The sequence below is a fragment of the Hemiscyllium ocellatum genome, chromosome 31 (assembly GCF_020745735.1).
Source record: "Hemiscyllium ocellatum isolate sHemOce1 chromosome 31, sHemOce1.pat.X.cur, whole genome shotgun sequence".
NCBI lineage: Eukaryota > Metazoa > Chordata > Chondrichthyes > Orectolobiformes > Hemiscylliidae > Hemiscyllium > Hemiscyllium ocellatum.
Window position 1 is genome coordinate 15,873,253 of NC_083431.1, and position 26,724 is coordinate 15,899,976.

The window sequence follows — 26,724 nt, forward strand, 5'->3', positions numbered from 1 at the left end:
AGCATCTGCAGACCTCATTTTTTACTAACTGTATTTAGTCTACATTCAAGATTTTCCAATACAGTTAAACAGCGACTGAGTGTCGGAGTAAGGTTGCCATGGATGTTTGCAGGACAGCTTTTATTTGGGGGGGGGGGGGGGGCAGGGGTGGAGCGGAAGAGGGGAACTTTAAAGAGCGAAAAGGGAAATTGGAAATGTTGGAGTAGTCTTTGACCGACTGGATATTACCAGCATGTGCTATGGGAAAATGCCAAGTTAGTTTACAAGGGAAAAAGATGGAACAGATTATTATTTAAATGAAGAGAAACAACAGAAAGCTGCAACATAAAGGGTATTGGGCATTATTGTGGATGAAACACAGAAAAGTGGCACACTGGTGCAGCAAGGAGTCTGAAAGGCTTAATGGAATGTTGGTTCTGATTTCAGCAGGGTTGGATTATAAGAGTAGGGATTACAAGCTGCACAAGGAACAGTCTAGACCATATCTGCACAGCTTGGTCCTTTTATTTAAGGAAAGATGTCATTTCATTTGAGGGAGGTCAGAGGAGATTCACTCAGACGATTCCTTATATAAAGGGATTGCTGTATGAGCAAAAGCTAAACAGGTTGGGACCCTACTCACTAGAAGTGGTATCATTGAGATATATCAGATTCTTACTGGGCTAGACAGGGTCAATGCTGAGAGGATGTTTCCCCTCATGGGCGAATCTAGGACCAGAAGGCATATGACCAGAATAAGGCGGTACCTATTTAAGACTGAGCTGATAAATTTCTTGAGATGTGGGCATCACTGGCTGGCCAGTATTTATTGTCTGTCCCTAGTTGGCCCTTGAAAAGGTGGTGGTGAGCTGCCTTCTTGAACTGCTGCAGTCCACCTGCTGTGAATTGACCCACAATGCCATTAAGGAGGGAATTCCAGGATCTTGACCCAGTGACAGGGAAGAAACACTGACATAGTTCCAAGTCAGGATGGTGTGTGGCTTGGAGGGGAACTTGAACTTGGTGATGTTCCCATATATCTGCTGCCCTTGACCTTCTAGGTGGAAGTGGTAGTGAGTTTGGAAGGTACTGTCGGAGGATGTTTGGTGAATTTCTGCAGTGCATCATATAGATAGTACACAGTGCTACTACCAAGCACTGTGAAGGGAAAGGATGCTTATGGATATAGTGCCAATCAAACTGGCTGTTTTGTCTTGGATGGTGTCAAGCTTGAGTGTTGTTGGGGCTGCATTCATCCAGGCAAGTGGGGAGTATTCCATCACACTCCTGACTGTGCCTTGTAAATGGTGGACAGGGTTTTGGCATTCTGGAGGGGAGTACTCACTGCAGTATTCTTGGCCTCTGACCTGCTCTCATAGCAACAACATTCATGCAGTGAGTCCAGGTGAGTTTCTGACCAATGAGAACTCCCAGAATGTTGATAGTAGGAGACTCAGTGATGGTAACACCATTGAATGTCAAGGGGTGGTGGTAAGTTTGTCCATTATTGGTGATGTTCACAGCCTGGCACTTGTGTGGCATGAATGCTACTTGCCACTTGTCAGCACAAGCCTGGATATTGTGCAGATCTTGTTGCTTTTGGATAAGGATTTCTTCAATATCAGAGGAGTCATGAAGAGTGCTGAGCATTGTGCAATCATCAGCAAACATCCCCACTTCAGACCTTATGATGGAGAGAAGGTAATTGAAGAAGCAGCTGAAGGTGGGTATTTGAGATGTATTTATACGGTGTATTTAAGAGTGAGATAGATAGATAGATAGATTCTTGATCAGTAGGTGAATAAATGATTATAGGGAAGGGTAGGAAGGTAGACGTGAGGAATGACAGATCAGTCATGATCCTTTTGAGTGGTGGAGCAGGTTTGAGGGACTCAAAGTAGCAGCCAACTGCTTTGCAGAGAATTTGTCAGTAGTTACACTCATTTGTAATAATTAACCTTAATATTAAACGGTGAAATTCTGCACTGCAATGTCACAAAAATCATGCATTATTGCAATTGTATGAAGGCATTGTGCCTTTTTCATATTGACGAGTCAGTTAGCTCAGCTGGTTGAATGGCTGGTTTGCAATACCTACAGCACAGGTTCATTTCATACACCAGCTGAGGTTACCATGAAGGACCTCTCCCCTCCCCTGAGCTGTGGTGACACACCGGTTAAACCACTACCAGTTCTACCTACCTTTAATGAAGGAGTAGGACTGTGGTGACCTTACTTTGTGGATGTGGGATAGTCAAAGCCACATTTAATTGTAATATCCTGAAGACTACTTTTTTGTGATAACACAAATAATATTTGTCTGAACTCTTAGATATTCAACTATACACAGTTTCAGGGCTGGTTTATAGCATCTGAACCTGAATGAGTTTAGGATGAAAAACATGGACTTTGTATTTCTCTTTAGCAATGGTTAAGTTCTATGCTGCAAAGCAATTATAACATACCATACTTATAAACCGATAGATGTGACCTTCATATTTTCTTTTGAATTTCTCATCCATTTTTAAAAAAATAGAATTGAGAAATGCCTCCTATGAGTACAAATTTGAGAAACAAAACTATTCTACATCAAGCAGACATATGGATTAAATTTTTATTTGGCTAAAGTTGCAATGTATTCCCCCCCATGAGGTTTAGTGAGTTTTCTTGCTTAACTTTACCAAATTTACTGCATTAAATTGCCTACCACATGCCTGTTGCATTTCTCAAGTCTGGTTTCCGCCTTGTCTTACCATGCACTATTCCCAGAATAACTCGACACTCAGCAATAAGCAATAATTACTGTCAATTGGCAACACACCGCTGCCTAGCTCTAATTGTACCACATCACTTGTGAAAAGCATAAATATGGCTCGAGTTGCTAAGAGGGGCTTCATTGGACTGATCCTACCACACATCTCACCACAGCCCAAGTTGGTCAAAACCCTTTAAGATTTTTGCCAACATGTGGCCACACAATACTGCATGAAAGAGCTTAGGCTTCAGCATCTACTTCAACGTTGTTAACACATTCAGTCGGGATCAATACATGCAGATGGATTTAGATTGGTTGAGTGAGTGGGCAAAAATCTGGCAGGAATGTAACGTGGGAAAGCGTGGAGCTGTTCATTTTGGCAGAAAGAATAATAAAAAAATAGTACGATTCAAAACGGAGAACAACTGCAGAATTGAGGGATAGAGGATGTAAGTGTTCTAATTCTCAAATTACAAAATATTAGTACGTTGGTTCAGCAAGCAATTAGAAACATTAATGAAATACTATTTATTGTGAGAGGAAATGAACAGAGAAAGACGGACATTTTGCCTCAGTTAAATACAGCATTAATACGACAGCACCTTGAATACATGTGCAGTTTTGGTTTCTTTATTTAAACATCGAAATGCATTGGAGATGGACCAGAGAAGGTTTACTAGGTTGATACCTGGAATTAATGGCTTGTTACACTACATGCTGCATCTGAAAAGCTAAGGGCATTGTGGAAGACCCCATACACCTCTCACACAAACTCTTCTCCCTCCTGCTATCTGGCAGAAGATTACAGAGCATTCAGACTCTCAGGGCCAGACTGTGCAACAGTTTCTTCCCCCCCCCCCCCCGCAAGCCATCAGGCACTTTCCCATCTAAAATTTTTAGCACAACTTTGATTTGCTGTTAGAAAAATGTCTATTATTTATCATTCTTCTATTACACTGTAACTTGTGTGTTTTGCACTTCTTATGCACTTTATGCCATGTACGAGTGTGTAGTCCGTCACCCTCAGTCCTGGAGCGACGCTGTCTTGTTTTTACTGTTTCTGTTGTAAATGGTAGAAGTGATAAATAAAAAGCTACCCTTGTCTTATGAGGAAAGGTTGGACAGACTTGGTACTTTTACTGAAATTTAGAAGAGAGAGGGTTTACTAGTTTGTGGGCGGCGCGGTGGCACAGTGGTTAGCACTGCTGCCTCACAACACCAGAGACCTGGTTCAATTCCCGCCTCAGGTGACTGACTGTGTGGAGTTTGCACATTCTCCCCGTGTCTGCGTGGGTTTCCTCTGGGTGCTCCGGTTTCCTCCCACAGTCCAAAGATGTGCGGGTCAGGTGAATTGGCCATGCTAAATTGCCTGTGGTGTAAGGTAAGGGGTATGGGTGGGTTGCACTTCGGCGGGTCGGTGTGGACTTGTTGGGCCGAAGAGCTTGTTTCCACACTGTAAGTAATCTAATCTAATCTCACATATAGTTTGAAGCATACAAGATACTAAACAGCCTTTACAAAGAAGGGATGTTTCCTTTTGTGGGTGAGCCCAGAGCTAGGGACTATAAAAAGTAGGGGTCACCCTTTCAGATAGAGGTGATAATTCGGTTTCTCCGAAGGCAGTGAAGACAGGATAATTTAATACTTTTAAAGGACAAGTTAGATACATTTTTATTGAACAACAACTCAAAAGGTTATCAGGGTAGATGGGAATGAGAAACTCAAAACATCACCATTGCAGCCATGATCTTACTGAATACTGGAGCAGGCTGAATGGCCTACTTCTGCCCCTAATTCTTGTGTTCAGCGACTCAAGAAGCTCAGTACCACAGATTTTTAAAAAACCTACATGATTAGAACATATTCACTTCTTTAAACATTCATTGTAGATGGTAAATGCTACCAGATCCACACAGGTGCACTGCAATAACTGTGTCAGTTCCGCACGCACTTCGAATTGCTGAAACCACTCGTGCACTGTAGCAACTCAAGGGTTCTTCAGCAGCACCATTCAAACCTGCAACCGAGAAGGACAAAGGCAGCAAGGAGCATTACCTTCAAGCTACAGCAATTGGACTTGGCACCGTACTGCTGTTCCTGCAAAGTTGCTAGGCCAAATCTTGGAACTCTCCTCTAAACACTATGGTAGGTGCAATAGTTCAGGAAGGCAGTTCACCAGTACCCTTGAGTGCAATTAGCAATGCACAATAAACATTGGCCTGGTGACACCCACAGCCCATGAACAAATATTAAGTATTATTCCTAAAAAGAGCATGTAGCACTTTGCCTCTTTACAGATCCACATGTATCATCCATGCAATGCTAAAGTTACAGAAACACTTGTATTTCTATCACAGCATAAAAATCTGACAGGATCAATCAGAACTTGGTAAACAATTTTAGTATGCCAGCTTTAGAAAAGTTCAGGAAATAACATACCATTCAAATAAATGAGACATAAAGTGTTGTTTATTTATAACAAAAACAAAGTGCGGATTATGTTTTACATTGTAACATTAAAATACTCCAAGTTAAGGAAACTTGATAGAGGAATGCATGTGAGACATTACATTAGTGACCATTTAGACAATAAAACCATAAAGAAAAATAATCTGTGTGAATGTAGTGAAAATAATACAATAGTGAAGAAACTCAGCAGGTCCAGCAGCATCTGTGGAGAGAAAAAATAGAGTTGATGTTTCAAGTCCTTCAGAACTGAAGGGGGCTGGAAAATGATAGCACTTTTGCTGTTAACTAAAGGGGAGCAGGAGAAAAAAGTTGAACAGATGGTGAGGCTGTCCACAGCAAAAGGATGGTAAAGGAGAGACACAGATGTAGAAAAGCTGTTAGATGTTAAGAGCAGAACTGGCCTATTTTCTGCTACTTAAAACTTCCATAAAACACATTTTACATCTATAGATCTCCTCTACTACCATCAGCACTTCATTTGCCTTTTGCTCCCGGCAGGCTCACCATCTGTTCAACTTGCTCTTCCTGCCTCTTTGTCTGCACAGCACAAAAATCCATAATCTTTCAGCCATCTTCAGTTCTGCAGAATTATTTGACTTGAAACATTAATTCTGTCTCTTTCTCTCCACAGATGCTACCAGATTTCTCTAGTGCTTTGTTTTTATTTCAGAATTTCATATTCCATAATTCTTTACTTCCATATGTGTAGATGTAGTGCGTTGAACTTTACAGCCAAGACCAGAAGTTCTACTTTACCAAAAGCTGTTCCTATAGAATTTAGACATTTCTGGAACTTAATAATTGTAATATCTAGCTTATTAATAGGTGTAGCTTAATTCTAATAGAGACTGAAGGCTCTGATTACATTATGGAATACTGCTTAGCTTTTCCTATGAAATTCCTTGATTGCCATCAAAAACAAACATTACACCAGTATTCAAAACTCACGATCAAGCTCAGTGTAAAGGAATTTGGCTAAACATGCAGATGCTAATATCTCAAAGTACAAAGCCTTAATCTTATGTTCATGGGATCACCTTTATTTCAAAGTAACATCCCCCAAAACCTTGTTTTATTGCCCTTCAATTTGTGCAGGCTATATTACTAACTGTAAACAAAGGTGTGCATTGTTGACTTACCCCTACAATTAGATTTTTATAAAAAACTTTTGGTAGGTCTTTTGCATGATGCAGTCACATGGTATGGCACCATGTGCTGGTGCCCCACAAGTGGCAGAGCACTGCTTGAAAAGGACTGCCTCACCATAATATGGACCTTCTGAATCCATAACGATCTAGCACTGATTGAGAGGTTAAATGAGATCAGTATACTCTTGAAGCATTATACCTTCAAAGGGGGTTCCAGCACATTCTTTGAAATTTGCGTTACAGGTAGACAGGGTGGTTAAAAAGGCATTTAGCATGCTTGCCTTCATTGCTCCAACCTTTGAGTGATGCCCCTGCTCTAAAGTTATGATTCATGCTTGAGTCAAAGCTATTTAGATGACACAGCTGGAGGCATGGACTTCCAAGGAATCAGATCTTTAAAAAAAAAACAGGAAGAGGAAGGGAATAAAGGTAAACAGGATAAAGGAATAAAATGAAATGAATGCTAAACATTATTACTTTTTCTCCCAAACTTTCTCCTCACAGTTAAAAATCGCACAACACCAGGTTAGTGTCCAACAGGTTTAATTGGAAGCACTAGCTTTTGGAGTGCTACTCCTTCATCAGGTGATTGTGACAACCACCACCACCCAACTACCTGGTGAAGGAGCAGCGCTCCAAAAGCTAGTGCTTCCAATTAAACCTGTTGGACACTAATCTGGTGATGTGCGATTTTTAACTTTGTACACCCCAGTCCAACACCGGCATCTCCAAATCATTTCTCCTCACAGCTTATAATTATGGTTCCCTGGGCATGATCAATAAGGTGGCTTAGGTTGAATCATATAAAACCGACAGCAAAGAGCTCTGAAAAGAGAGAGAGAGCAATTTGGCAAACTTTGTGATAATGACCAGTTGCATTGTACAGCCTGTACATCAACAAAATTATTAGCTCCACTTTACAACAATGGCTACACTTAAAAATCATTTCATTGCATGGTCCATCAAATTAGAGCATTCAAAATGGTTTTCTTCCACCCCACTTTTTACATCAACCATTTAAGATCAGGACACTCTCATATAAAAACATGATGGGCAAGGCTTTCATGTTAAAAGACAGTAGCAGCATTTGGGCAGATATTGACAAATGCTGAAGGAGACACTAACTCCTGATAAGCTTAGCCTGTTGGAAATCACATCTACCCAAAAGGCCACTAACTAAATATCAATAATTAACAGTATCACAAGGTACTTCACATACAAAAATATATTAGATTGGAAACTGCTTTACAGAACTGTGAGGGAGCAGAAAGGCATAATGGAAACCCCCTCTGCAGAAAGCCAAGTTATTGTTCTTGGCAGTAAAGTCACAGAATAAAATCAGTATTCTCGCAGTATCAAGAAGCATTCTGATATTACAGGTAGAAAATCCCTTATCCGAACATCCAAAAACTGAAAAGCTCCAAAATCCAAAAGGTTTTTTGTGAAGTTTTTTTCTCATTACCAAGGTTGTTTGGCGAGCAAACTTTTATCCCAAGTCGACACCCACTCAATGCATGTCACTAAGATGCTGATGTTGGGGGGGTGGGGTTGTGACCAAGCACTGACAGGCCTGGGGTTTCTCTGTGAAAACCCCCAAGTCGATACCCACTCGATGTGTGTCACTCAGATGCAACATGGGGGGCATGGCCAAGCACGTCCTTAATAAAAAGTCTGCTCCTCCAGTAAGATTTTTAAAACTTTCACCATTAAATTCTCACTTGTTCTGAAAATCGAAAAATTACAAATTCTGAAAAACAGCTAGTCCCGAGCATTTCGGATAAAGGATCGTCAACCTGTACTGTGCTTACATCCTACAGTGATACCGTGACTGTGGCTTCCTTCCAGTTAGAAGGCAAATCTGTTGGTCTGCGTTTAAAACCAGATGTTGATTGCAATCCTCACTTGCTTCGATTTGCCTGATTCTTTTGTGTAGCTTCTTCAGCTTTACTTTGTCTCCACTCACAAATGTCAGCAAAGTCACAAGACCGACATTTCCACGCCTCCTCAATATCCACACCCTTGGCCTCCCTCTGGCCCCTCCAGAAGGAGTAATAATGCTTTAGCTCACTTTTAACCCACTCCTCTTCAAAGTTGACCTCTTTTGTTCCAATTAGAGAGGCATCTGCTTGGTAACAGTATTCTATTTTCATGGTGTCAATATTGGGGATCTCTGCATATCTCAGGTTTAGCAACATTAAATCCAGAAGGTCACCAAATGTGCTTATGGTAAACCCCACCTTCTGAGCATGCAACAGAATCTCTGAACTAAACGGCTGCTCTGTCCTTAAGCAAAGATGGTGAGTAATAGTGTCCTTGTTCAGTTGGCCTTTTATCATAGCCTCAAACAGAAGTTTGTATATATTAACCTGTTAATAAAAAAGGGGATTTAGTTTTATGAAATGATCAATACAGAGCCAATATCACTTCAATAAAATGTTAACATTTCCACATATGCTGCCAGACCGGAGTTTCTTCACAAATTTCTCTTTTTGTTTGTTTCAGATCTCTAGCATCTACAGTTCTTTATTTCACTTCAACATATCTTTGCTATTCATTTCACACACCAGAAGTCTTCACTTGTTCCCTGGTTCTGCAGTGTATTTCTTTTTTTTTTAAAAGCTTTGGAATCCATGTACAAAATGACATGAGAGTAATCTATAACGTCTTCCCAACTGGAATGTTGTGACAGCATATTTAATTGCTGGTTGGAATCACAAAACCCAACAACACTAAAAAATGTAATACTGGCATTTAAACAGTGAGCTTTCTTATTGAAGAATTTCCCCTTTAAGAATGCTAGAACTGTTCTGTGCAGAGCCACCAAGAGCCACTGTGCTGCAGCAGTGGCCCACAAATATTAATGAGAAATTGGTTGAGGGAGGGATATTGATCAGTCAGACTAAATGGTCCAGTATTCTGAATCAGGCAGCTATCACATTCAGTGACTATAATTACAGGATTAAAAGCCAGCAAATGGTAGAAAAAAACAAGAGATTTTCCAATTGATTTCTGTAGTTGGAGAGAAACCGAACTTCACGCTTCCAATATATGCACAGTGTAGATAGGAGTTAACAGTCAATTATTGTTAAATGACTTGATACTTAAATTCAAGTCCAACCAGTAACTAATCAATCAACATGAAACCCTGCAATTCCTGACTGATGCTTTATCAAACTGCACTGAATCACAGAAATACAATGGGAGTAACAAGACTTTGTAACTAGAGATGACAAGACAAAAGTTGTATGGAAAAGTTATTCTTTTTTTAAGGATTTAACATTTTCTATAAATTCTATAATAAAGAATTTTATAGTTTTAGAATATATGTTTACAAGAGAATTAATCAGATAAACATGAGGTCGAAGGTCTTGACACTTTGAAAAATCTTGTAGGTAATTATATTTTCTATTAGTTAAATAATTAGTTGTTCTGTTTATTATCTTGAGTTGGGAATACTAATGAATAAGCGATAATACTTTCAAAAGAATATTGAGAATGACCAGAAATTAATCCAATAGTGCCTCTCAAGCCAACGACTATAGACTGCTTTCCAGAGAAATTAGTAAGGGAACAACTGAACAGCAGCCAGAAGCGGGTTTGCTGTAAGGAGTGGAGTGCAGATGATGTGCAGAGAGGCTAGTTATCTCGAAGCACAAGTGTGCAGAGGGCAGCACTCAGAGTGGCACAAAGTTCATCAGGTAGACCTGCAGTAACCAAGGCTGCTGGTAGGCATTGGGTGAGTTCAGCTTGATTGAGTGAGAGTTTTTAAAAGAAATATTTTAAAAAGGAAGGCACATCCATCTCAAACACCCATTTACCCAAGTACATTTCGAACACACTCCATGCACAACTTGAAAGAGGAGTATCATTAATAATTATGGCCATAGTATTGTAAGTATTTTAGAAGTTGGTCCTTCAGTCAATAAAGCTCGAGAACCACTGGCCAAACAGAAGCAAGGAGGAAAGAATGAAACCAAAAACAGCAATAAATCTACAAACTTACTCTCTTTTAAGATACCCCCAATATTTTTAATCCACAACTGAACTGCTGGTGTGATAATAATTCAATGTGATTTCTCAACTCCAGCAAATGCACGGAACACATTTGTCCACTAGAATCTTAAGAGGAGGCATAAACTCTCTCACCTATGGGTCAGAAAGTTTGTCAAATTAACCAAAAAGAGACAGTTCATGAAAATACTTCCACAATCCCAACTTTGAAACTGCATTGATGTGCAAAAATTCCATGAACACATTGAACTGTAAAGTTAGAATTCACGTTGTGTTGCTATGACTCTACTAAGCAGTGATTCAAAACATAATCAGTACATATGCTTTACCAATTCAATGAGGTTTCAGAATGGGGTGGTCATTTTTATTCCAAATGATACAAAGCATGGTGTCAATGTTTAAATAAACAGCTAAAGTGAGCCAATGAAAACAGATCCTTTGCAAATGTTTGCCCCCACTTACTTGTAACTGATGACTCTTCCTTTGAGCTACACTGGGATATGTTCGCTGACCACGTGTTTTCAGTTCACGCAATTCCAGTTCACCTTTGGAATTATAGCACAGCTCATCAACAACACCAACAAGAAAAATCCCCTCCAGCTCTCCAAACACTGGCAGCTCTCGGACACGCTCTCCTATTCAATACACAACCAAATCACTTGGTTAGAGTATAGCTGAGTGGACAGCCACAATGACATTCACTACTCATGCAGATGGTTATAAATTTGAGTCCTATGTTGACAATGACTCAAACCCGACTCTCTTTCAGCTAGACAGTTTTCAGCTGATTACATAGGTGGTGCAGCTCACCATAATAAGGCTTGTTATATTCTGAAGAGGCAAATTTTTAAAAACCTATCCAGCGTGTTAGAAAAACTGGATGACGCTGTGGAAAATGCTACAAAGCAAAAGCAAATTTCCTGGCTACATTAAATTATTTTGTAGCATAAATGATGAAAGAAGTTTCCTACCTTTAAGGTAAAACCTGACAATGTTTTTATATACCTGCTTGCAAGAACTGGATCATTGAGAGAAGATTAAGTATCTTCACAGCCCAGCTATCTTCTCGGCTCTCTACTTTTATTGGGACAATATCCTGGACCTCCAATTCTAAAACAGAAGCAGAAATAACCTTATTCACACTTGCCCTTTAACAACCACAGCAGAACTGCAGTGTGAATTCGGATGGAAGGACTGACGGAGAGGGAGGTTAAGCCTGCCACTAAAATGTTTGAAAACTATTGACTTTTGAAGAAAGACATTTCAATCCCAGCTGACTTTGTTCATCAATGAAGCAGCACTGGTTCTTAAATTAATGTCAGGAGTAGTGATTAAATTAAATCTCAACATCAGCCTTGTGTCTGCCAAGGCAGTAGTTTAATAAAAACAGCAGGTAAATGAGGCCTCATTCAGAAGCAGAAAATCCACTTTTGATTCCTCCTCTATCACATTAGATCAAAGAAAATATGAAGAATAGACATGACACACAGTTCCAACTTCTGATCATTACTTGGTGTCCCTAGTGAAAAATGTCTGCTTTATAAATTATTTAATAGGAAATGGTAATTACTGGCAAGGTCAGAATTTGTTGCCCATCTCCAGTTGCCCCTGTACAGAGTGGCTTGTGCGGCCATTTGTGCAGGTAGTTAAGAGTCATCACATTGCTGACAGTCTGGATTCTTATGTGAGCCAGACCAGGTAAGAACAGTAGATTGTCATTAAAAAAAAATCTGGCAATCAGTCACCATTACTGAGACGGACTTATAAATTGGATTTAGATTCCACCAGCTGCCATGATGGAATAACCCCCAAAGCATTAGCCTGTACCTCTGGGTTACGAGTGTAATGACATCACCACTACACCATCTCCCCCTACATATGTGGATAGGATGAGATTTGGTTGTGATGCAGCTCAGAACTAAATAACAAGGCAAAGTTTGGAAGCAAACATATTCATAAATGAGGTGACTATGGACCCTAAGCACTGACTGACGCTAGGACTAGCAATGTTCATTTCAGTCTAAAAGGTTACCTCTTGCCAGGTGTAGACAGCTACCAGCTTTCACAACTGGAACATCTTCTCGCAGTTGTTCAATGTGTGGCAGTTCCAGACCATAAACCACTTGCTGCTCGCACCAAGCCTGTCGACTCAGGTCAGTGACATTCAGGTACTTTCGACCAAAGCGCTCCAGCGGGATCCTTTCATCTTGCTTTCTCCGTTTACTGCCACTGCCCTCAGGTCGCACCTGGCTTTTCTGTTCAGACACATTTAGCTGATTGGAGGATTGCTTGTTTCCACTAGGGTCAGGGGAGGGGAGAGAAAGATTGATTGCCCAAATTTACTTTTCAATTATGGGGGCAGAAGGAAAAGTAAGTAAAGAGCACCTCAGCATCAAATTCTTCTTTTCATAGAGAAATAGGAAATACTTGTAATTAGTGACCAGCTGTCAAAACCAGGGGTGACATGTAGTGTTCAAGCATGCAATTAAGGGCAATTTTAATTATTGCATTGCTCAACCTGAAACAGAAGCTTCCTTCTCCAAAACAGTCATAGGAACATTGGAGCAGCAGGAGATCATTCAGCCCTTTAGATGTGTACAGCCATTCTCGATAATGGGTCATCAACTACCTCAATCTATATGCTGACGCTGTCTAAAATCCTTCAATTTTATTGGTGACTCAAAATATATCAATTTCTGCCTTGAAATGTACTTAATGACCGAGCTTACACAGCCTGCTGAGGGAGAGAATTCCAAAGATACAACATCCAAGTGAAGAAGTTCTTCTTCATCTCAGTCCTAAACAGTCTCAAAGTAAGAGGCTATGTTACCTAGTTCTATATACCACAGACAGAATAAACATCCTTTCTGTATATACTGTTTATGCCTTTCAGAATTGTGTAACTTCCTGGAAGACTGCTAAACTCTGAACACAGAATACCAGGTAGTCTCCACAATCTCTCTTCATAGACAGTACCACAATTTAATCTGGTGAATTTCCACTGTAATCCCCCTACAGCATTTATATCCTTCCTTAGGCATGGGATCAGACTGCATTCAATACTCCAGCTATGGTGTCACTAGTTTCTATACAACTGAAGCAAAACTTCTTTGCTCTTGAACATACATTATTTTGTGATTATGACAAATATACCATTTGTCTTCAGAATTGCTTGCGGCACCTGAATGCTAGCTTTCAGTGACTTCTGAACAAGGATGGCTTTGGATGTCAACACTTTCCAATCTTTAACACATTTAGTACTCTGCACCTTTGTTTCTTCTTCCATTTCACTGAAAAGTATTAAAAAAAAGGATTTCACAAGAACTGCAGTTGCCAGTGTTGGAGCCTGTGGGAAGGCACCAAGAATGTTTTAATTAAAATTGCAAAAAGCTCAACTGATAAAGAGCACTGACACGTTCAATTATTTACACCACAGTTGAGCAAACTAACCCATACCTCTAAGCCAAGACTTATTACAATGTACTACAAGTATTAGCCACAATAATATACAAGCTTAAAAATTACCTACAAATTTCTTCAACAGTTACTTGTCCAGTACAGCAAGATTCAGTAGATCTGCTAGAGGTGCGATCATTATCTCCCTCACATAGTTCAGGTTTATCTAGGAGATCAGAAATTAAACAAACAGGTCAAGATACATATTTCTGTAAACTTTACATATTTTCTTTTCAAACTGATTTACAATGTCAGTTGTGCTAAAACTGACGACTTATAGCTCTCACCAACTGGCTACAAAAATGACAAAGCTGTATCATATCTCAGGAAATGTATACCCGACATTACCAAGAAACATTTGACTTGCTAAACTTCAAAGTAAATTGCATACTCATTCAAAAAAAAGTAAATTTGTTGACAGACAGAATGATGTGTGAAGATAAATGACAATAGGTGATGCAATTTATCAATAATTTCACAACCTTAAATGCATTCTTGTATTGTCCATTTTATTCAAAAAGAACTCCAACATCAATACCTGTTGCTTCCAGACTTGCTGAACTTTTCCAGCAATGAAAACCTACTTTGTCATCACAAAGGGGGCGAAAGGTTTCAGAAAGATAGGGGAAGCACATTTTAAAAAACTATGATTTGTTAATTGAAAATCTCAACCTATTTCCATGACGGAAGCATGTGGTGAACTACAAAGACAGCTCAGGCGAAACACAGAAGTGACAAAGATTAATCAAAAGATGGGTAGTTAAAAAAAATGCATGTATTTAGCATTGTTATGTCTCACTGGGGTCCTGCACTAGCAATCAAACCCAGCTTTCCCCAGAGTCATCACCAAAGTTCACATTTTATAACAGTGCACGAAATTCCCCAATGTATCATCTTTCAGACCCAGGTTGACATAAAGCACAAACCAGGTTTGTTTGTTTACTTATTTTAGCTACAGGTAAATAACTATGAACGAATGTATAACTTTACTAGTTGAAACTCTAACTACCTTATAAAACTCCCGACACAGAATGTAAAATACTGGAGTCATGGCAGAGGGAAAGTCTGTGAAGGCAGTTTAATGGTCCCTGTTCAACTTGTCTGGCTTGCTGCTCCTCAACGTTCCAAGTACTTTTAATTGCTTGTAGGAGGTACAGGGTGACTGGGTCACACCAATAAAGTATCTGATTTATTGGTTAAGAGCCATAGCTCACAGCAACTGATGAAAGAAAATAGATTTTCTTCAGGTGCAAATTGTTTTTATTGCAGAGAGGCTAGCTCCTTCTTTTCTGACGGTCCAATGACTCCTACCCAAACATTCACATCCACAAGCTGTTCAGTTACCTGGGTGACAATTACACTGTTGTGGAAGGCCTTTGTTATTGGTCTGGTGGGTGGTGACCAGTTGCCCACCAAAAGCTCCATTCATACACAGCCCTTGGCTTAGGCTCATCTGCAACTAGACTTCCCTACTACTTGAACAAACAGCAGTTTAAAATAGCACTTACAATGAGGGTCAAGCAGCTTGCTTTAAAAAGAAGTGCAGTCTTTCTTTCCAAGTGCAGTTTTAAAAACTGTTCTTTTCCTATTTCAGTCCACAATTAGAGTCATAGAGATGTACAACGTGGAAACAAACCCTTCAGTCCAACCCATACATGCCGACCAGATATCCCAACCCAATCTAGTCCCACATGTCAGCACCCAGCCCATATCCCTCCAAACCCTTCCTATTCATATACCCATCCAAATGCCCCTTAAATGTTGCAATTGTACCATCCTCCTCCACATCCTCTGGCAGCTCACTCCACACCCGTACCACCCTCTGTGTGAAAAAATTGCCCTTTAGTTGTCTTTTATATCTTTCCCCTCTCACCCTAAACCTATGTCCTCTAATTCTGGACTCCCCCACCCCAGGCAAAAGACTTTGCCTATTTACCCTATCCATGGCCCTCATAATTTTGAAACCTCTACAAGGTCACCCCTCAACCTCCGATGCTCCAGGGAAAACAGTCCCAGCCTGTTCAGCCTCTCCCTGTAGCTCAAATCCCCAACCCTGGCAACATCCTTGTAAATCTTTTCTGAACCCATTCCACTTTCACAACATCTTTCTGATAGGAAGGAGACCAGAATTGCACACAATATTCCTACAGTGGCCTAACCAATTTCCTGTACAACCGCAACATGACCTCCCAACTCCTGTGCTCAATACTCTGACCAATAAAGGAAAGCATACCAAACACCGCCTTCACTATCCTATCTACCTGCGACTCCACTTTCAAGGAGCTATGAACCTGCACTCCAAGGTCTCTTTGTTCAGCAACACTCCCTAGGACCTTACCATTAAGTGTATAAGTCTTGCTAAGATCTGAATTAAACTCCATCTGCCACTTCTCAGCCCATTGGCCCATCTGGTCAAGAACCTGTTGTAACCTGAGGTAACCCTCTTCGCTGACCGCTACACCTCCAATTTTGATGTCACCCGCAAACTTACTAACTGTACCTCTTATGCTCGCATCAAAATCATTTATTGATATTGTTATTGCTATTGTTGTTATTGGCCTGGTGGGTGGTGCCCAGTTGTCCATCAGGTACCTGTTGCCCACCAAAAGCTCCATTCATACACACCCCTTGGCTCAGGCTCATCTGCAACTAGACTTCCCCACTGCTTGAACAAACAGCAGTTTAAAATAGCACTTACAATGAGGGTCGAGCAGCTTGCTTTAAAAAGAAGTGCAGTATTTCTAATTGAAATTACAGAGAAAAAAAATACAGTATTTACAGCCTATCCTCAGGACCCCAGAAAACAGATTCTGCATTACTTTTTAAAATTGTTTACTTGTAAATGTGGTAACCAATTTAAACACAACAAAGTCTCAAAAACGGAAAATCAAAAAAAATTACAAGTTGAAATAATAGAATATGCTGGAAAAACAAAAGTCAAATTCTGCCTATGATGGAAATCTGAAATAAAGAGAGAAAATGCAGGAAATAAGACACGTATCTATGGATCAATAGAGCTAACATTTGAGCTAATATTCAGCAAAGTTGAAATAGATTTGAAATGTTTATGGTTTTTCTCTCCACAGATCTGCCAGACCTGCTGAATAGCTCCAGCATTTTCTATTCTTATTTTAGGCCAATGTGTATTTTGGTCATGTTGATTGAGAAGAATATTGGGGCTGAAAATGTGTTGCTGGAAAAGCACAGCAGGTCAGGCAGCATCCAAGGAGCAGGAAATTCGACGTTTCGTGCACAAGCCCTTCATCAGGAATGAGGAAAGTGTGTCCAGCAGGCTAAGATAAAATAAAAGGTAGGGAGGAGGGACTTGGGGGAGGGGGCGATGGAGATGTGATAGCTGGAAGGAGGTCAAGGTGAGGGTGATAGGCCGGACTGGGGTGGGGTGAGATTGCTGGACACACTTTCCTCATTCCTGATGAAGGGCTTGAGCCCAAAACGTCGAATTTCCTGTTCCTTGAATGCTGCCTGACCTGCTGCGCTTTTCCTGCAACACATTTTCAGCCCTGATACTCCAGCATCTGCAGACCTCACTTTCTCCCTGAGAAGAATATTAGTCAGGTTACTAAGAAATTGTGTGTTCCGGAAAGAAAGATTGGCACCTATATAACACATTCCACAACCATCAGACATTCCAGAGCACTTTACAACTAATGAAGCCATCTAAAAAGTGTAGTAGCTATAGTAATATTGGCCAGTATGCACACAAGCTCTCACAAGCAAGAATGTGAGAATGATTTAATTTTCTATTATGGGATGTGTCATCACTATTGTTGTTCATCCCCACCTACCCTTGGATTGTGGCTAGCAGACTACCTGCAGGTCTGGAATCACAGAGGCCAGAGTTGGTAAGAACGACCGTGAAGCAGATAAAGTTTTACAGCAGCTGATGATAGTTTCCTAACACTAGTTTGCAACTCCTGATTTTTCAATGGAATTAATTAATATAATTTGACTTTAACCAAGGTGGAATTCAAACCTAAGGATTAGCCTCAACCTGATAAATCCGGTGACATTACTGTTAAATCACAGCCTCCCCACTTCATCAGGAAGGGCTTATGCCTGAAACGTTGATTCTCCTGGTCCTCAAATGCTGCCTGACTGGCTGTGCTATTCCAGCACCACAATCTTCGACCCTGATCTCCAGCATCTGCAGTGCTCAATTTCTCCAAATAACAGTGCTATGCTCTGAGTAGTGCACCAGCAAGGAGGGTCAGTCTCCACTCCAATTCTGGATGGTACTTGAACCCTGACACTTCAGACTGAGTCACAAGACCTTATTTTTAGTAGTTCATGGGATGTGGGCACCATTGTTTTGACCTGCATCTATTTTCATTTCGGTGAATCTGGAGTCACAAGAGGCAGCAATTTCCTTCTTTAAAAGGACATTATTCAACTACATTTTCCCCAAGAATCGACAGTCATCATTAGACATTTAATTTCAGACTCAAACTTGGGTTTCTGCATTAATAGTCCAGTGGGAATATCATTAGGCTATTACTTCCACTGTTAAAGAATCTTTAAACAGCCACCTGAACAGGAAAACAGGCAGCTCATGGTAGGGCCCAGGGTAGTGTTGTTGAACATAGAGACTTAGGGACCTAGTTTTTTGAAAGTTGTGTCACAAGTAGACAGGGTGGTTGAGAAGTTGCTTAGCACACTTGCTTTTATTGCTCAGATCATTGAGTATAAGAGTTGGGACATCATGCTGAGATCATACAGGACATTGGTGAGGCTACTTTTGGAATACTGTATTCGTGTCTGCTCGCCCTATAGGAAAAATATTATTAAATTGAAAATATTCAGAAAAGATTTACGAGGATGTTGCCAGGAATAAAGGGTTTGAGTTATAGGGAGAGACTGGGACTTTTGCACTGGGGTGTAGAAGGTTGAGGGGTGAATTTATAAAGGTTTATAAAATCATGAGGGGCAATGGATAAGGTGAACAGCAACGGTCTTTTCCTATGGTGCAGGAGTTGAAAACTAAGGTGGCTTATTTTTTAGGTGAGAGAGGAATGATTTAAAAGGGACCTGAGGGGCAACTTTTTCCACACAGAGGGATGTTTGTGTGTGGAATGAACTGACAGATGAAGTAGTGGATGTAGGTACAGCTACAATATTTTTTAAAAATGTGGACAGGTACGTGAATAAGAAAGGTTGGAAGGGAAATGGGTCAAACGTACGGGAAAGGGGACAAGTTTAGTTTGGGAAACCTGATCAGCGTAGAGTTGGACCGAAGGGCATTTCCGTGCTGCTTGACTCTATAACAGACAGGATCAGCCTCATTGTAAATGCTTCATCTACTAGCATCAATGAACCAGGTACCACACTCGGTGCAGAACAAATCCAATTCCAACGTGAGCAGCTCCTCGTCACTCAGCTCCGGCTGCATCGCTCCAATCGACTTCCGGCACGGCGTTTTGTCCGTCCACCTCAACCGTCCCCCTCCCTGCCTGTGATTGTCCGTCCACCTCAACCGTCCCTCCAGTGCCGTCGAAACTCACGCCGAAGGTCAGTTCCGCTTCGAAGTTCACACTTCAGGCGCACTTTAACTATTGTTAGATTCCAAAACCCATAACGCTCCTCATTGCTTTCGCCACCTCTCCTCCCGCCAAGCACGGCTGAGAACGCCACGACTTTGAAACCTGGAATGGAAAACCAGAGAGCCGACAGGGGCATTTTACAGCCGCAGCCGGACGGAGCTCAGGCTGGGCCGGCCGCGGAATGATACATGAATCAAAAAGATGAGTCGGGGGGGAACGGCGAAGAGAAATAGAGTCACAGCCATAGTATGTTGTTAGCTGGAAATCCCTGAAGGATCCCTGATCATTTGAGCTTGATTTTTGAATGGCATTGTTGTTATTGTCACGGGGACTATGTTCCGAGGCGGATTTGTCAAGGAAAAGGGAAGAGGCGTCTCCATGGTGACGAGTCGTTGGGAGTCCGGGGTGGCTAAAACATAGCAGCCTGCAGTCTGAATAGATAGGGTCGGTAACTTTAAATAGAGTGAGAGAGATCGAAATAATTTAACTTTGGGAAAAGAATGCGAAAATTAATAATAAGAAAATTTGATAGATTAAACAAGAGGCGGTTGGAATAAGCATGAAGTACAGGCTAGGGGTCTGTTTGTTGTAGTTGAGAGCAGTTGCTACAAATCAAAGGATATACTATGTAATTTTTTTAAAAAAAACTACTTTAACGATGAATAAATGGAGGGAATGACTACAAATTAAAATTTTGGGCAGTTTAAAAGAGGAGGAAAGCTAGTTTCTTACTTAAAATGTGCCTTTGAGACCTAAGGATTAGTGCATCCAAATGTTCTTTTGAAAATCCTTACCTGAATGAAACGGGTCAATAATATTACGGAAATGAAACAAAAGATTCTCTGACAAAAAAAAATTAAAAGGAAAAGGGGAAATTAATAAAATTGCAAATTGAGCAAGGTTAACTAGTAATGGAGGACAAAATATCAGCCAGCAAATGTAAGATGAAATCAATGGCAAATTTAAGTGTTGAGTCAGCAGAAAAGAAGAAAAAGAAGACGAGAGACAAGGCAAAGAAGAAATCCTCTAAGACAAGAAGAAATTCTTCAAGTACCCCATCGACTTCAGATGAGACCGTTCTGGGTAAGGCACATATCAAACTTGGATTATTAAAATCTATGATTGTGAAATGTATACATTGCCTTTAGTAAAGGTAACCACAGAAAGCTGCAAGAAAAATGACTGGTCTGTCAGCACCTGTGATGACAGGAGACAGCATTTTGGTCTTGTGCACTTATTCATGAATATAGAAATATACTGGTATCAGAAAGTTGATTGGAGGGAGCAAAACTGTAGATATAAAAACACAACACAAAGAGGACATGCCGCGGGAATGATCTATTGGGTGATTAACCAAATTAAATGCTTTTTTAAAAAAATGAATAGCTCCATAGGAAGTCTAAAGAAAGGGGTGGAAATTGGAGAGTTGAAAAATTTGGTAAAGGTTTGAAATAAGATGTAAACTGTGGGCTACTAAACCTTAAAATGATATAGAACAGATCATCAGGGTAAGATACAGCCTTCCTAAATGTTGTTATAAATCACCCATCACTAGGATACCCCCACATCATTCCTACACATCGAAATTATTTTCTGATGAAGGGCCTGAATTCAGCAAAAGTACGAATTCATCTTGCATCCAATCTGCTTTTGTTTTCAGTTTTGCTTTAATATCTTGCTAATATGGATTTATCCTCCATGTTCTTTTATCCTAGCACTGTTTTAATGACCTAAACATAAATAAAGAGGAATAAGAACAGTAAGTGCTTGAAGAAGAGTCCAGAGGAGAGTCATATTGGAGTTGAATTGTTAACTTTGTTGCCATTTCCACAGATGCTACCAGACCTGCTGAGTTTCTCCTGCACCTTCTCTTTTAATTACAGATCTCCAGCATGTATAATACTTTACTTTTCTAAGAAGCTAAGAGTTCATGTTTTACTCCCTTGCTGGTGGAAGCTCTACATCACAGAGTGATAGAATAGTATAGTATAGAAGGAGACTGTGACATGGTGTTCATGTGACTGGTCTATTAATGTAACAACCAAGGTTAATGCTATGGTAATACAGGTTCAAATCCCAGTATAGTAGCTGATGGAATTTAAATTGAACCAATAAATCTGAAATTGAAAGCTAGTCTCATTGATGGCAACTATGAAAACTATCATTGACTTTCATAAAAATCTGAATGGTTCATTAATGTCCTGAGAGTGAGGGAAGTCTGCCTTTCTTGCCTAATATGGCCCCTGTAATTGACTCCTGGTGTTGGGCATTGTGGTTGATTCTAAATTACTGTTTGAAGTGGCACGAGCAAGCAACTCCATTCAGGTGAATTAGGGATGGTTAACAAATGCTGGTCTTGTCAATGATGTACTTGTCCCATAAATGAAGTTTCCACCAGCTCTTTTGAAGAACTCTCCTGCGTTTTTTTTCCATGTCCCTGAATTTTTTTTCTCCATCAATAATTTATCCAATTTCTAGGAAATTGAATCTGTTCCCATCAACTGATCAAGCAAAACAATCCAAATTCTAACTACTCGTAATATGTAAAAGCTTATCCTTTTTTGCTACCTCTTTTACCAGTCACCTTAAATTTATGCTCTGTTGTTGTCATCCTTTCAACCATTCACAAGAATTTTCTTTTTTCATTTATCTAAAGCCTTCATTACTTTCTCCATTGTAAAGAGAACAACCTCAGTTTCTCCAGTTTATCCGCACAACTGTGATTCCTCATCCTTGGAAGCAATCTGGTCAATTTCTTCTGTATCCGCTCAAAAGCATTCAATCTTTTGCAGCCATAGAAGTATGGTATTTAACAATTGCAAGATATGGATTTTTTTGACTGCAGTCAACTTCATAGTAAAGTTTGTCACTTGTTCTGGCATTATAACAGTAAATGCATTTGAGTTGTATTGCAAACAAATTGCTAACTGTAAACCCGATTTACTTTCATGCATTCTTCAAGATGCTGGACAAAAGAACCATCTTTAAAAGTCTCAAAAAGCCTCAAGAGTGTTCATTTAAAGATAATTTACCTTCATTTATATCATTCTCCATGGAGAAATAGGGCAATGGCAGTGAATATACATAAATGTATGTGGACTGTTTCCCATTTACTATTTTGTACCAGAGCTGGAAGTTTGGTGTGGAAAGCTACCTAAAGCTCAGTGGAGTTCAGATTTATTCTGAATCCATGCAATCTATTCAATCAAACCTTACTTGCCTCTCATTACTGAATAATTAAAGCAGCATCACATGTCAAAACATTATTATAATAGGAATTTAGTACTGCCAAATTCTTATGATAGGGGTTACATTATTGCAGATTGCATGGATTCCAGTAGATGGCATCCTGTGACTACAAGTTGTAACAGAGCAGGCATGAGTGGATGCCTGGAATAGTATTGCTTAATCCTAATGTGAATTCTCCTCTTACTGAGTTACAGAATAAATAGATATCTGGGAATGATGTAGATTATTTACAGAATCACAGGGTTCATGTGGCACCACATGCTGAAATGTTTTGTAAATGGTAGCTGAAGCACCAGACTGCTAACTTGCTCCAAATCTGAGTTACGTTTTATTATTGTTACAAATTAGCTGTTTTATTATGAGTGCAGAGTAAAACTTCATGGCAGCCACTCCTGCAAATGTTTCATGTCAGTAAATTCACAGTATAAGAAGAGCAACTTGGGGCAATTATCAATTACTCAAAAGGGAATTGAAATAGCCATTCTTCCATACTTTCTTTTAAATAATTCAGGGTGGTATTGGCAGACACCCTAAGCAGATTGCATATTTACATTCCCATCAGGATATGGAAAAGATATTTTGTAATCTGGAGAGAAATCAAGGAAGCGATTATAGCTAAAGAGATAAATGACAGTACAATAGTCAAACCTCATAATGCAGTGATATTTAGTTGAACAAAAATACCAAGTGGCAGACTCATCTAGTGATTCAGCTCTCTTTTTCTGATCTCAGTGAGACGGGAGTCATGCAACGGTTCACTAGGCAAAAGCTAAATGTTAAGCAAGCATAAACTGTTGAGCAGATATAATACTCCATATCACCATCAAATGGACAGTCTCTCTCTCTCTTTCTTTCTTTCTCTCTGTCTCTCTCTGTCTCTCTCTGTCTCTCTCTGTCTCTCTCTGTCTCTCTCTCTCCCTGAGACTGTTGAGTTAAGTAAAGCGATAGTGATATTGCAAAACAATTCTAATTCTTTCAATGATAATGAATCTTGAATCCCGAACAAGTTGTACTTCCATGCCACGGCAGTCTGAGTTGCTGTAATCTACCTCCAATAAACTGCCTAAAAAAAACCAGAAAAACTGGAGCAGGAATCACACCTCAATTTCTAATTAAGGACTTTTCAGCCTTCTGGACTCATAAGTTCAATAACTTCAGACCGTGAACTCTTTCCTCCATTTTGATTTTGTTTTTTGCTGTGTATCTATATCTTGTTTGCATGTTTTTGCTTTCAATCAAAGCTGACAAAATTTGCTATTAACACCAATTATGGAATAATGCTTTTGACCATAAGACATAGGAGTGGAAGTAAGGCCATTCGGCCCATTGAGTCCACTCCGCCATTCAATCATGGCTGATGGGCATTTCAACTCCACTTACCAGCATTCTCCCCGTAGCCCTTAATTCCTTGTGACATCAAGAATTTATCAATCTCTGCCTTGAAGACATTTAGCATCCCTGCCTCCACTGCACTCTGCGGCAATGAATTCCACAGGCCCACCACTCTCTGGATGAAGAAATATCTCCACATTTCTGTTCTGAATTGACCCCCTCTAATTCTAAAGCTGTGTCCACGGGTCCTAGTTTCCTTGCCTAACGGAAACAATTTCCTGGCGTCCACCCTTTCCAAGCCATGTATTACCTTGTAAGTTTTTATTAAATCTCCCCTTTATCTTCTAAACTCCAATGAATACAATCCAGGATCCTCAGCCGTTCCTCGTATGTTAGACCTACCATTTCACGGATCATCCGTGTGAATCTCCGCTGGACACGCTCCACTGCCAGTATGTCCTTCCTGAGGTCTGGGGACCAAAACTGGGCTTTGATTCTTCATTACAATTATTACCATTCTTGTTTGCCCTTTGTTCCTCAATAATTTTGATCTCTAATCCTCCACCCCGTCTAATTATTTTAAAACTGACTAAAATCTTCAAGTAAGCTGTCTCTTTATAATCAATCATTGCTTTCCAGATCCTAACATCTCCTTTCTCTATAGCTCACAAACATGGGAAAAGCAGTAAACGACATACGCATTCTACACCTCCAAATACTGAACCACCGGTTAGTCAAGGTGACACCAAGAAAAGTCCAAAACCTAAGAATATCAGCAGTAAAGCCGACAGAAGTCAGGATTCCGATGGTGATTCCCTTTACTCTGTAGATCAGCTCACCACGTCAATAAATGAGACTCTGCGGTGGGATGGAATTCTTGAAGATCCCGTAGCAGAAGAGGAGAGGATCAGACTTTACAAGCTAAATCGGCAGCTGAGGTACCTGGCTGCCCAGAAACGTTCTCGCAAGGATATTGAACGTTGCCAACAGGAGCTTTCTGTTATCCAGTCTCAGAAGGAGAATCCATATATTATCAGCAGTAAGACATTACAGCAACTAGCCATAAAGGATCACTCCAATCCTTATTTTGTGGGCCAAAGACTCTGAAGGCCAAAGTACATTTTTGCCTGAGCTGGCATCCCAGCTCATAACCTTCTAATCACAATGTTCCTTGCAGTTATAAACCTACAAACATAACTGTGAAGGTGGTTTAAATTCCCCTTTTGTATGGTTTCTGAAATGTTCTAAAAGCAGATCTCAGACTGAACAACTAGGACTGAGGAAGGCTATTGTTTATCAAAACTCTTTGGTAACCTCTTCTGTAAAGACATGACAGTTTGAGGTCTGAAGAAAACAATTAAGGCTTTGCCTCCACTTATGTTCTCTTTTTTGGGGGGACGGAGGGAAATAACCAAAATCATTGTATCTAACATGGCCACTCGGGTTTCCAGTTATTATCAGGTAAAATCAGTAGGCACTTAAACCTACAACTGCTCAGATTAATGGTGTTTTTACTCATTCAAATTGAGACCAAACCGTACTTGTTTAGATGTTCGAACATATTCTCTACATGTAAATTATAAACTAGGTTGCCAAAGTGTACTTTTTATTTTACTATGAAGTTTTGTTGTTCTTATAAGCTGCTCATAATTTGATTTGCAAACAAAGTCCATTGCTGCAATCCATCTTGAACAGAATGAGCAGCCCAAAGGAGATTCCATGGAAGTGAAAAAATTACTGTTGAGCCAGTTCTGGCTGTTCCCACACATCTTTATATAGCCATTCCAGGTTTCATGTTGGCAATACTCGAAACTGGATCACCAACTGTACCCTCAGTCTGATTATTTACTTAAGATGTGAAATTGTGATGAATATTATTAATATGAATTAAGATACTTCAAAAACTGATAAATTCACAAGTTAGTGATATGTACTCAAAAATGCAAGGGGAGAATTTGAGATGTTGCTAGTGGACAATTAGTGCATCAAAAACATTATTTTGTCTACCAGTGGATTAAAGAGGGATTGAAAAACAGAGCTATTTTAAAAGCCATAGTTAGTTTTGAGCACAAATTATTGCATGATTTTGTTTAGGTGAGTCAAATAAATCTGCTCTTTCAACAGGAATTGTTCATTTCATGAAGATCCTGCCTTATTGTACACCTGATTTTTAGATTAAGCCTCAGGATTATCTTTGTTAAATCTCCAGCTTCAAAATATTTTCTATACTTCAGCATATTTGACAAGTTGCAGAGTTCTGGGATAGAAAATCAACACAGCGTTCGGATGTAAAAATGCTTCGGTAAAATGATTTTAATCAAAAAGATATTAAATCAAAGTATACTAAAATCAATTGTCAGAATCAATTTTGCTATATTTGTGCATTTAAATTTAACCCATCTGAAATTGTCCATTTACATTTTTGTTTATGCAACTTTGTAAAAGTAATTTGAACAAGAAATTGTTGTCAGCCTCCATGTATTTCTAAACTATTCTACACAAAGTTCCTGATTTTAAATTTGCCCATGGTGCAATTAATCAAATATTTGGTCTGTCATTTCACTGTTCAGTTGGTATGGATTATCACAAGTTCCATGCTATGCTGCACATGCACAGTTATCATTGATTCAAAAGGATGCAGTGGACTATATTTTAAAACAGACACTTTCAAGCTATTTATCTATGGTAAAGAATTTTACATAGTGATCTCCTTTCCTGACTATGCAGTCATGTGATGTCACTCTTTGTAGATAAAGAAAGCAAGCAA

The 26,724-nt window shown here is 39.8% G+C and overlaps 2 protein-coding genes across 2 annotated transcripts; one reads left to right on the forward strand and one right to left on the reverse strand.

Moving 5' to 3' along the window:
* Positions 1-6,992: 6,992 nt before the first annotated feature.
* Positions 6,993-19,278, reverse strand: exo5 (exonuclease 5). Its single transcript, XM_060848439.1, has 6 exons — positions 19,159-19,278; positions 13,888-13,984; positions 12,395-12,660; positions 11,368-11,472; positions 10,825-10,997; positions 6,993-8,717 (listed from the first exon to the last, which is right to left on the reverse strand). The coding sequence occupies exons 1-6, from the start codon at positions 19,223-19,225 to the stop codon at positions 8,250-8,252; spliced, it is 1,176 nt and encodes a 391-aa protein (XP_060704422.1). The 5' UTR covers positions 19,226-19,278; the 3' UTR covers positions 6,993-8,249.
* A 56-nt stretch (positions 19,279-19,334) lies between these two features.
* liat1 (ligand of ATE1) lies at positions 19,335-25,963 on the forward strand. Its single transcript, XM_060848441.1, has 2 exons — positions 19,335-20,459; positions 24,622-25,963. Exons 1-2 carry the CDS (start codon positions 20,288-20,290, stop codon positions 25,062-25,064), a joined length of 615 nt encoding a protein of 204 aa, XP_060704424.1. The 5' UTR covers positions 19,335-20,287; the 3' UTR covers positions 25,065-25,963.
* The last annotated feature ends 761 nt before the right edge of the window (positions 25,964-26,724 follow it).

Coding starts and splice junctions, on each gene's coding strand:
- exo5 (XM_060848439.1), bottom strand. CDS start 19,225: ATGCAGCCGGAGCTGAGTGACGAGGAGCTGCTCACGTTGGAATTGGAT. Junction 13,985..19,158: donor TTTGTTCTGCACCGAGTGTG/GTACCTGGTTCA, acceptor CTGATCTCCTAG/ATAAACCTGAACTATGTGAG. Junction 8,718..10,824: donor GGAAGAGTCATCAGTTACAA/GTAAGTGGGGGC, acceptor TTTTATTAACAG/GTTAATATATACAAACTTCT.
- liat1 (XM_060848441.1), top strand. CDS start 20,288: ATGGAGGACAAAATATCAGCCAGCAAATGTAAGATGAAATCAATGGCA. Junction 20,460..24,621: donor TTCAGATGAGACCGTTCTGG/GTAAGGCACATA, acceptor CTTTCTCTATAG/CTCACAAACATGGGAAAAGC.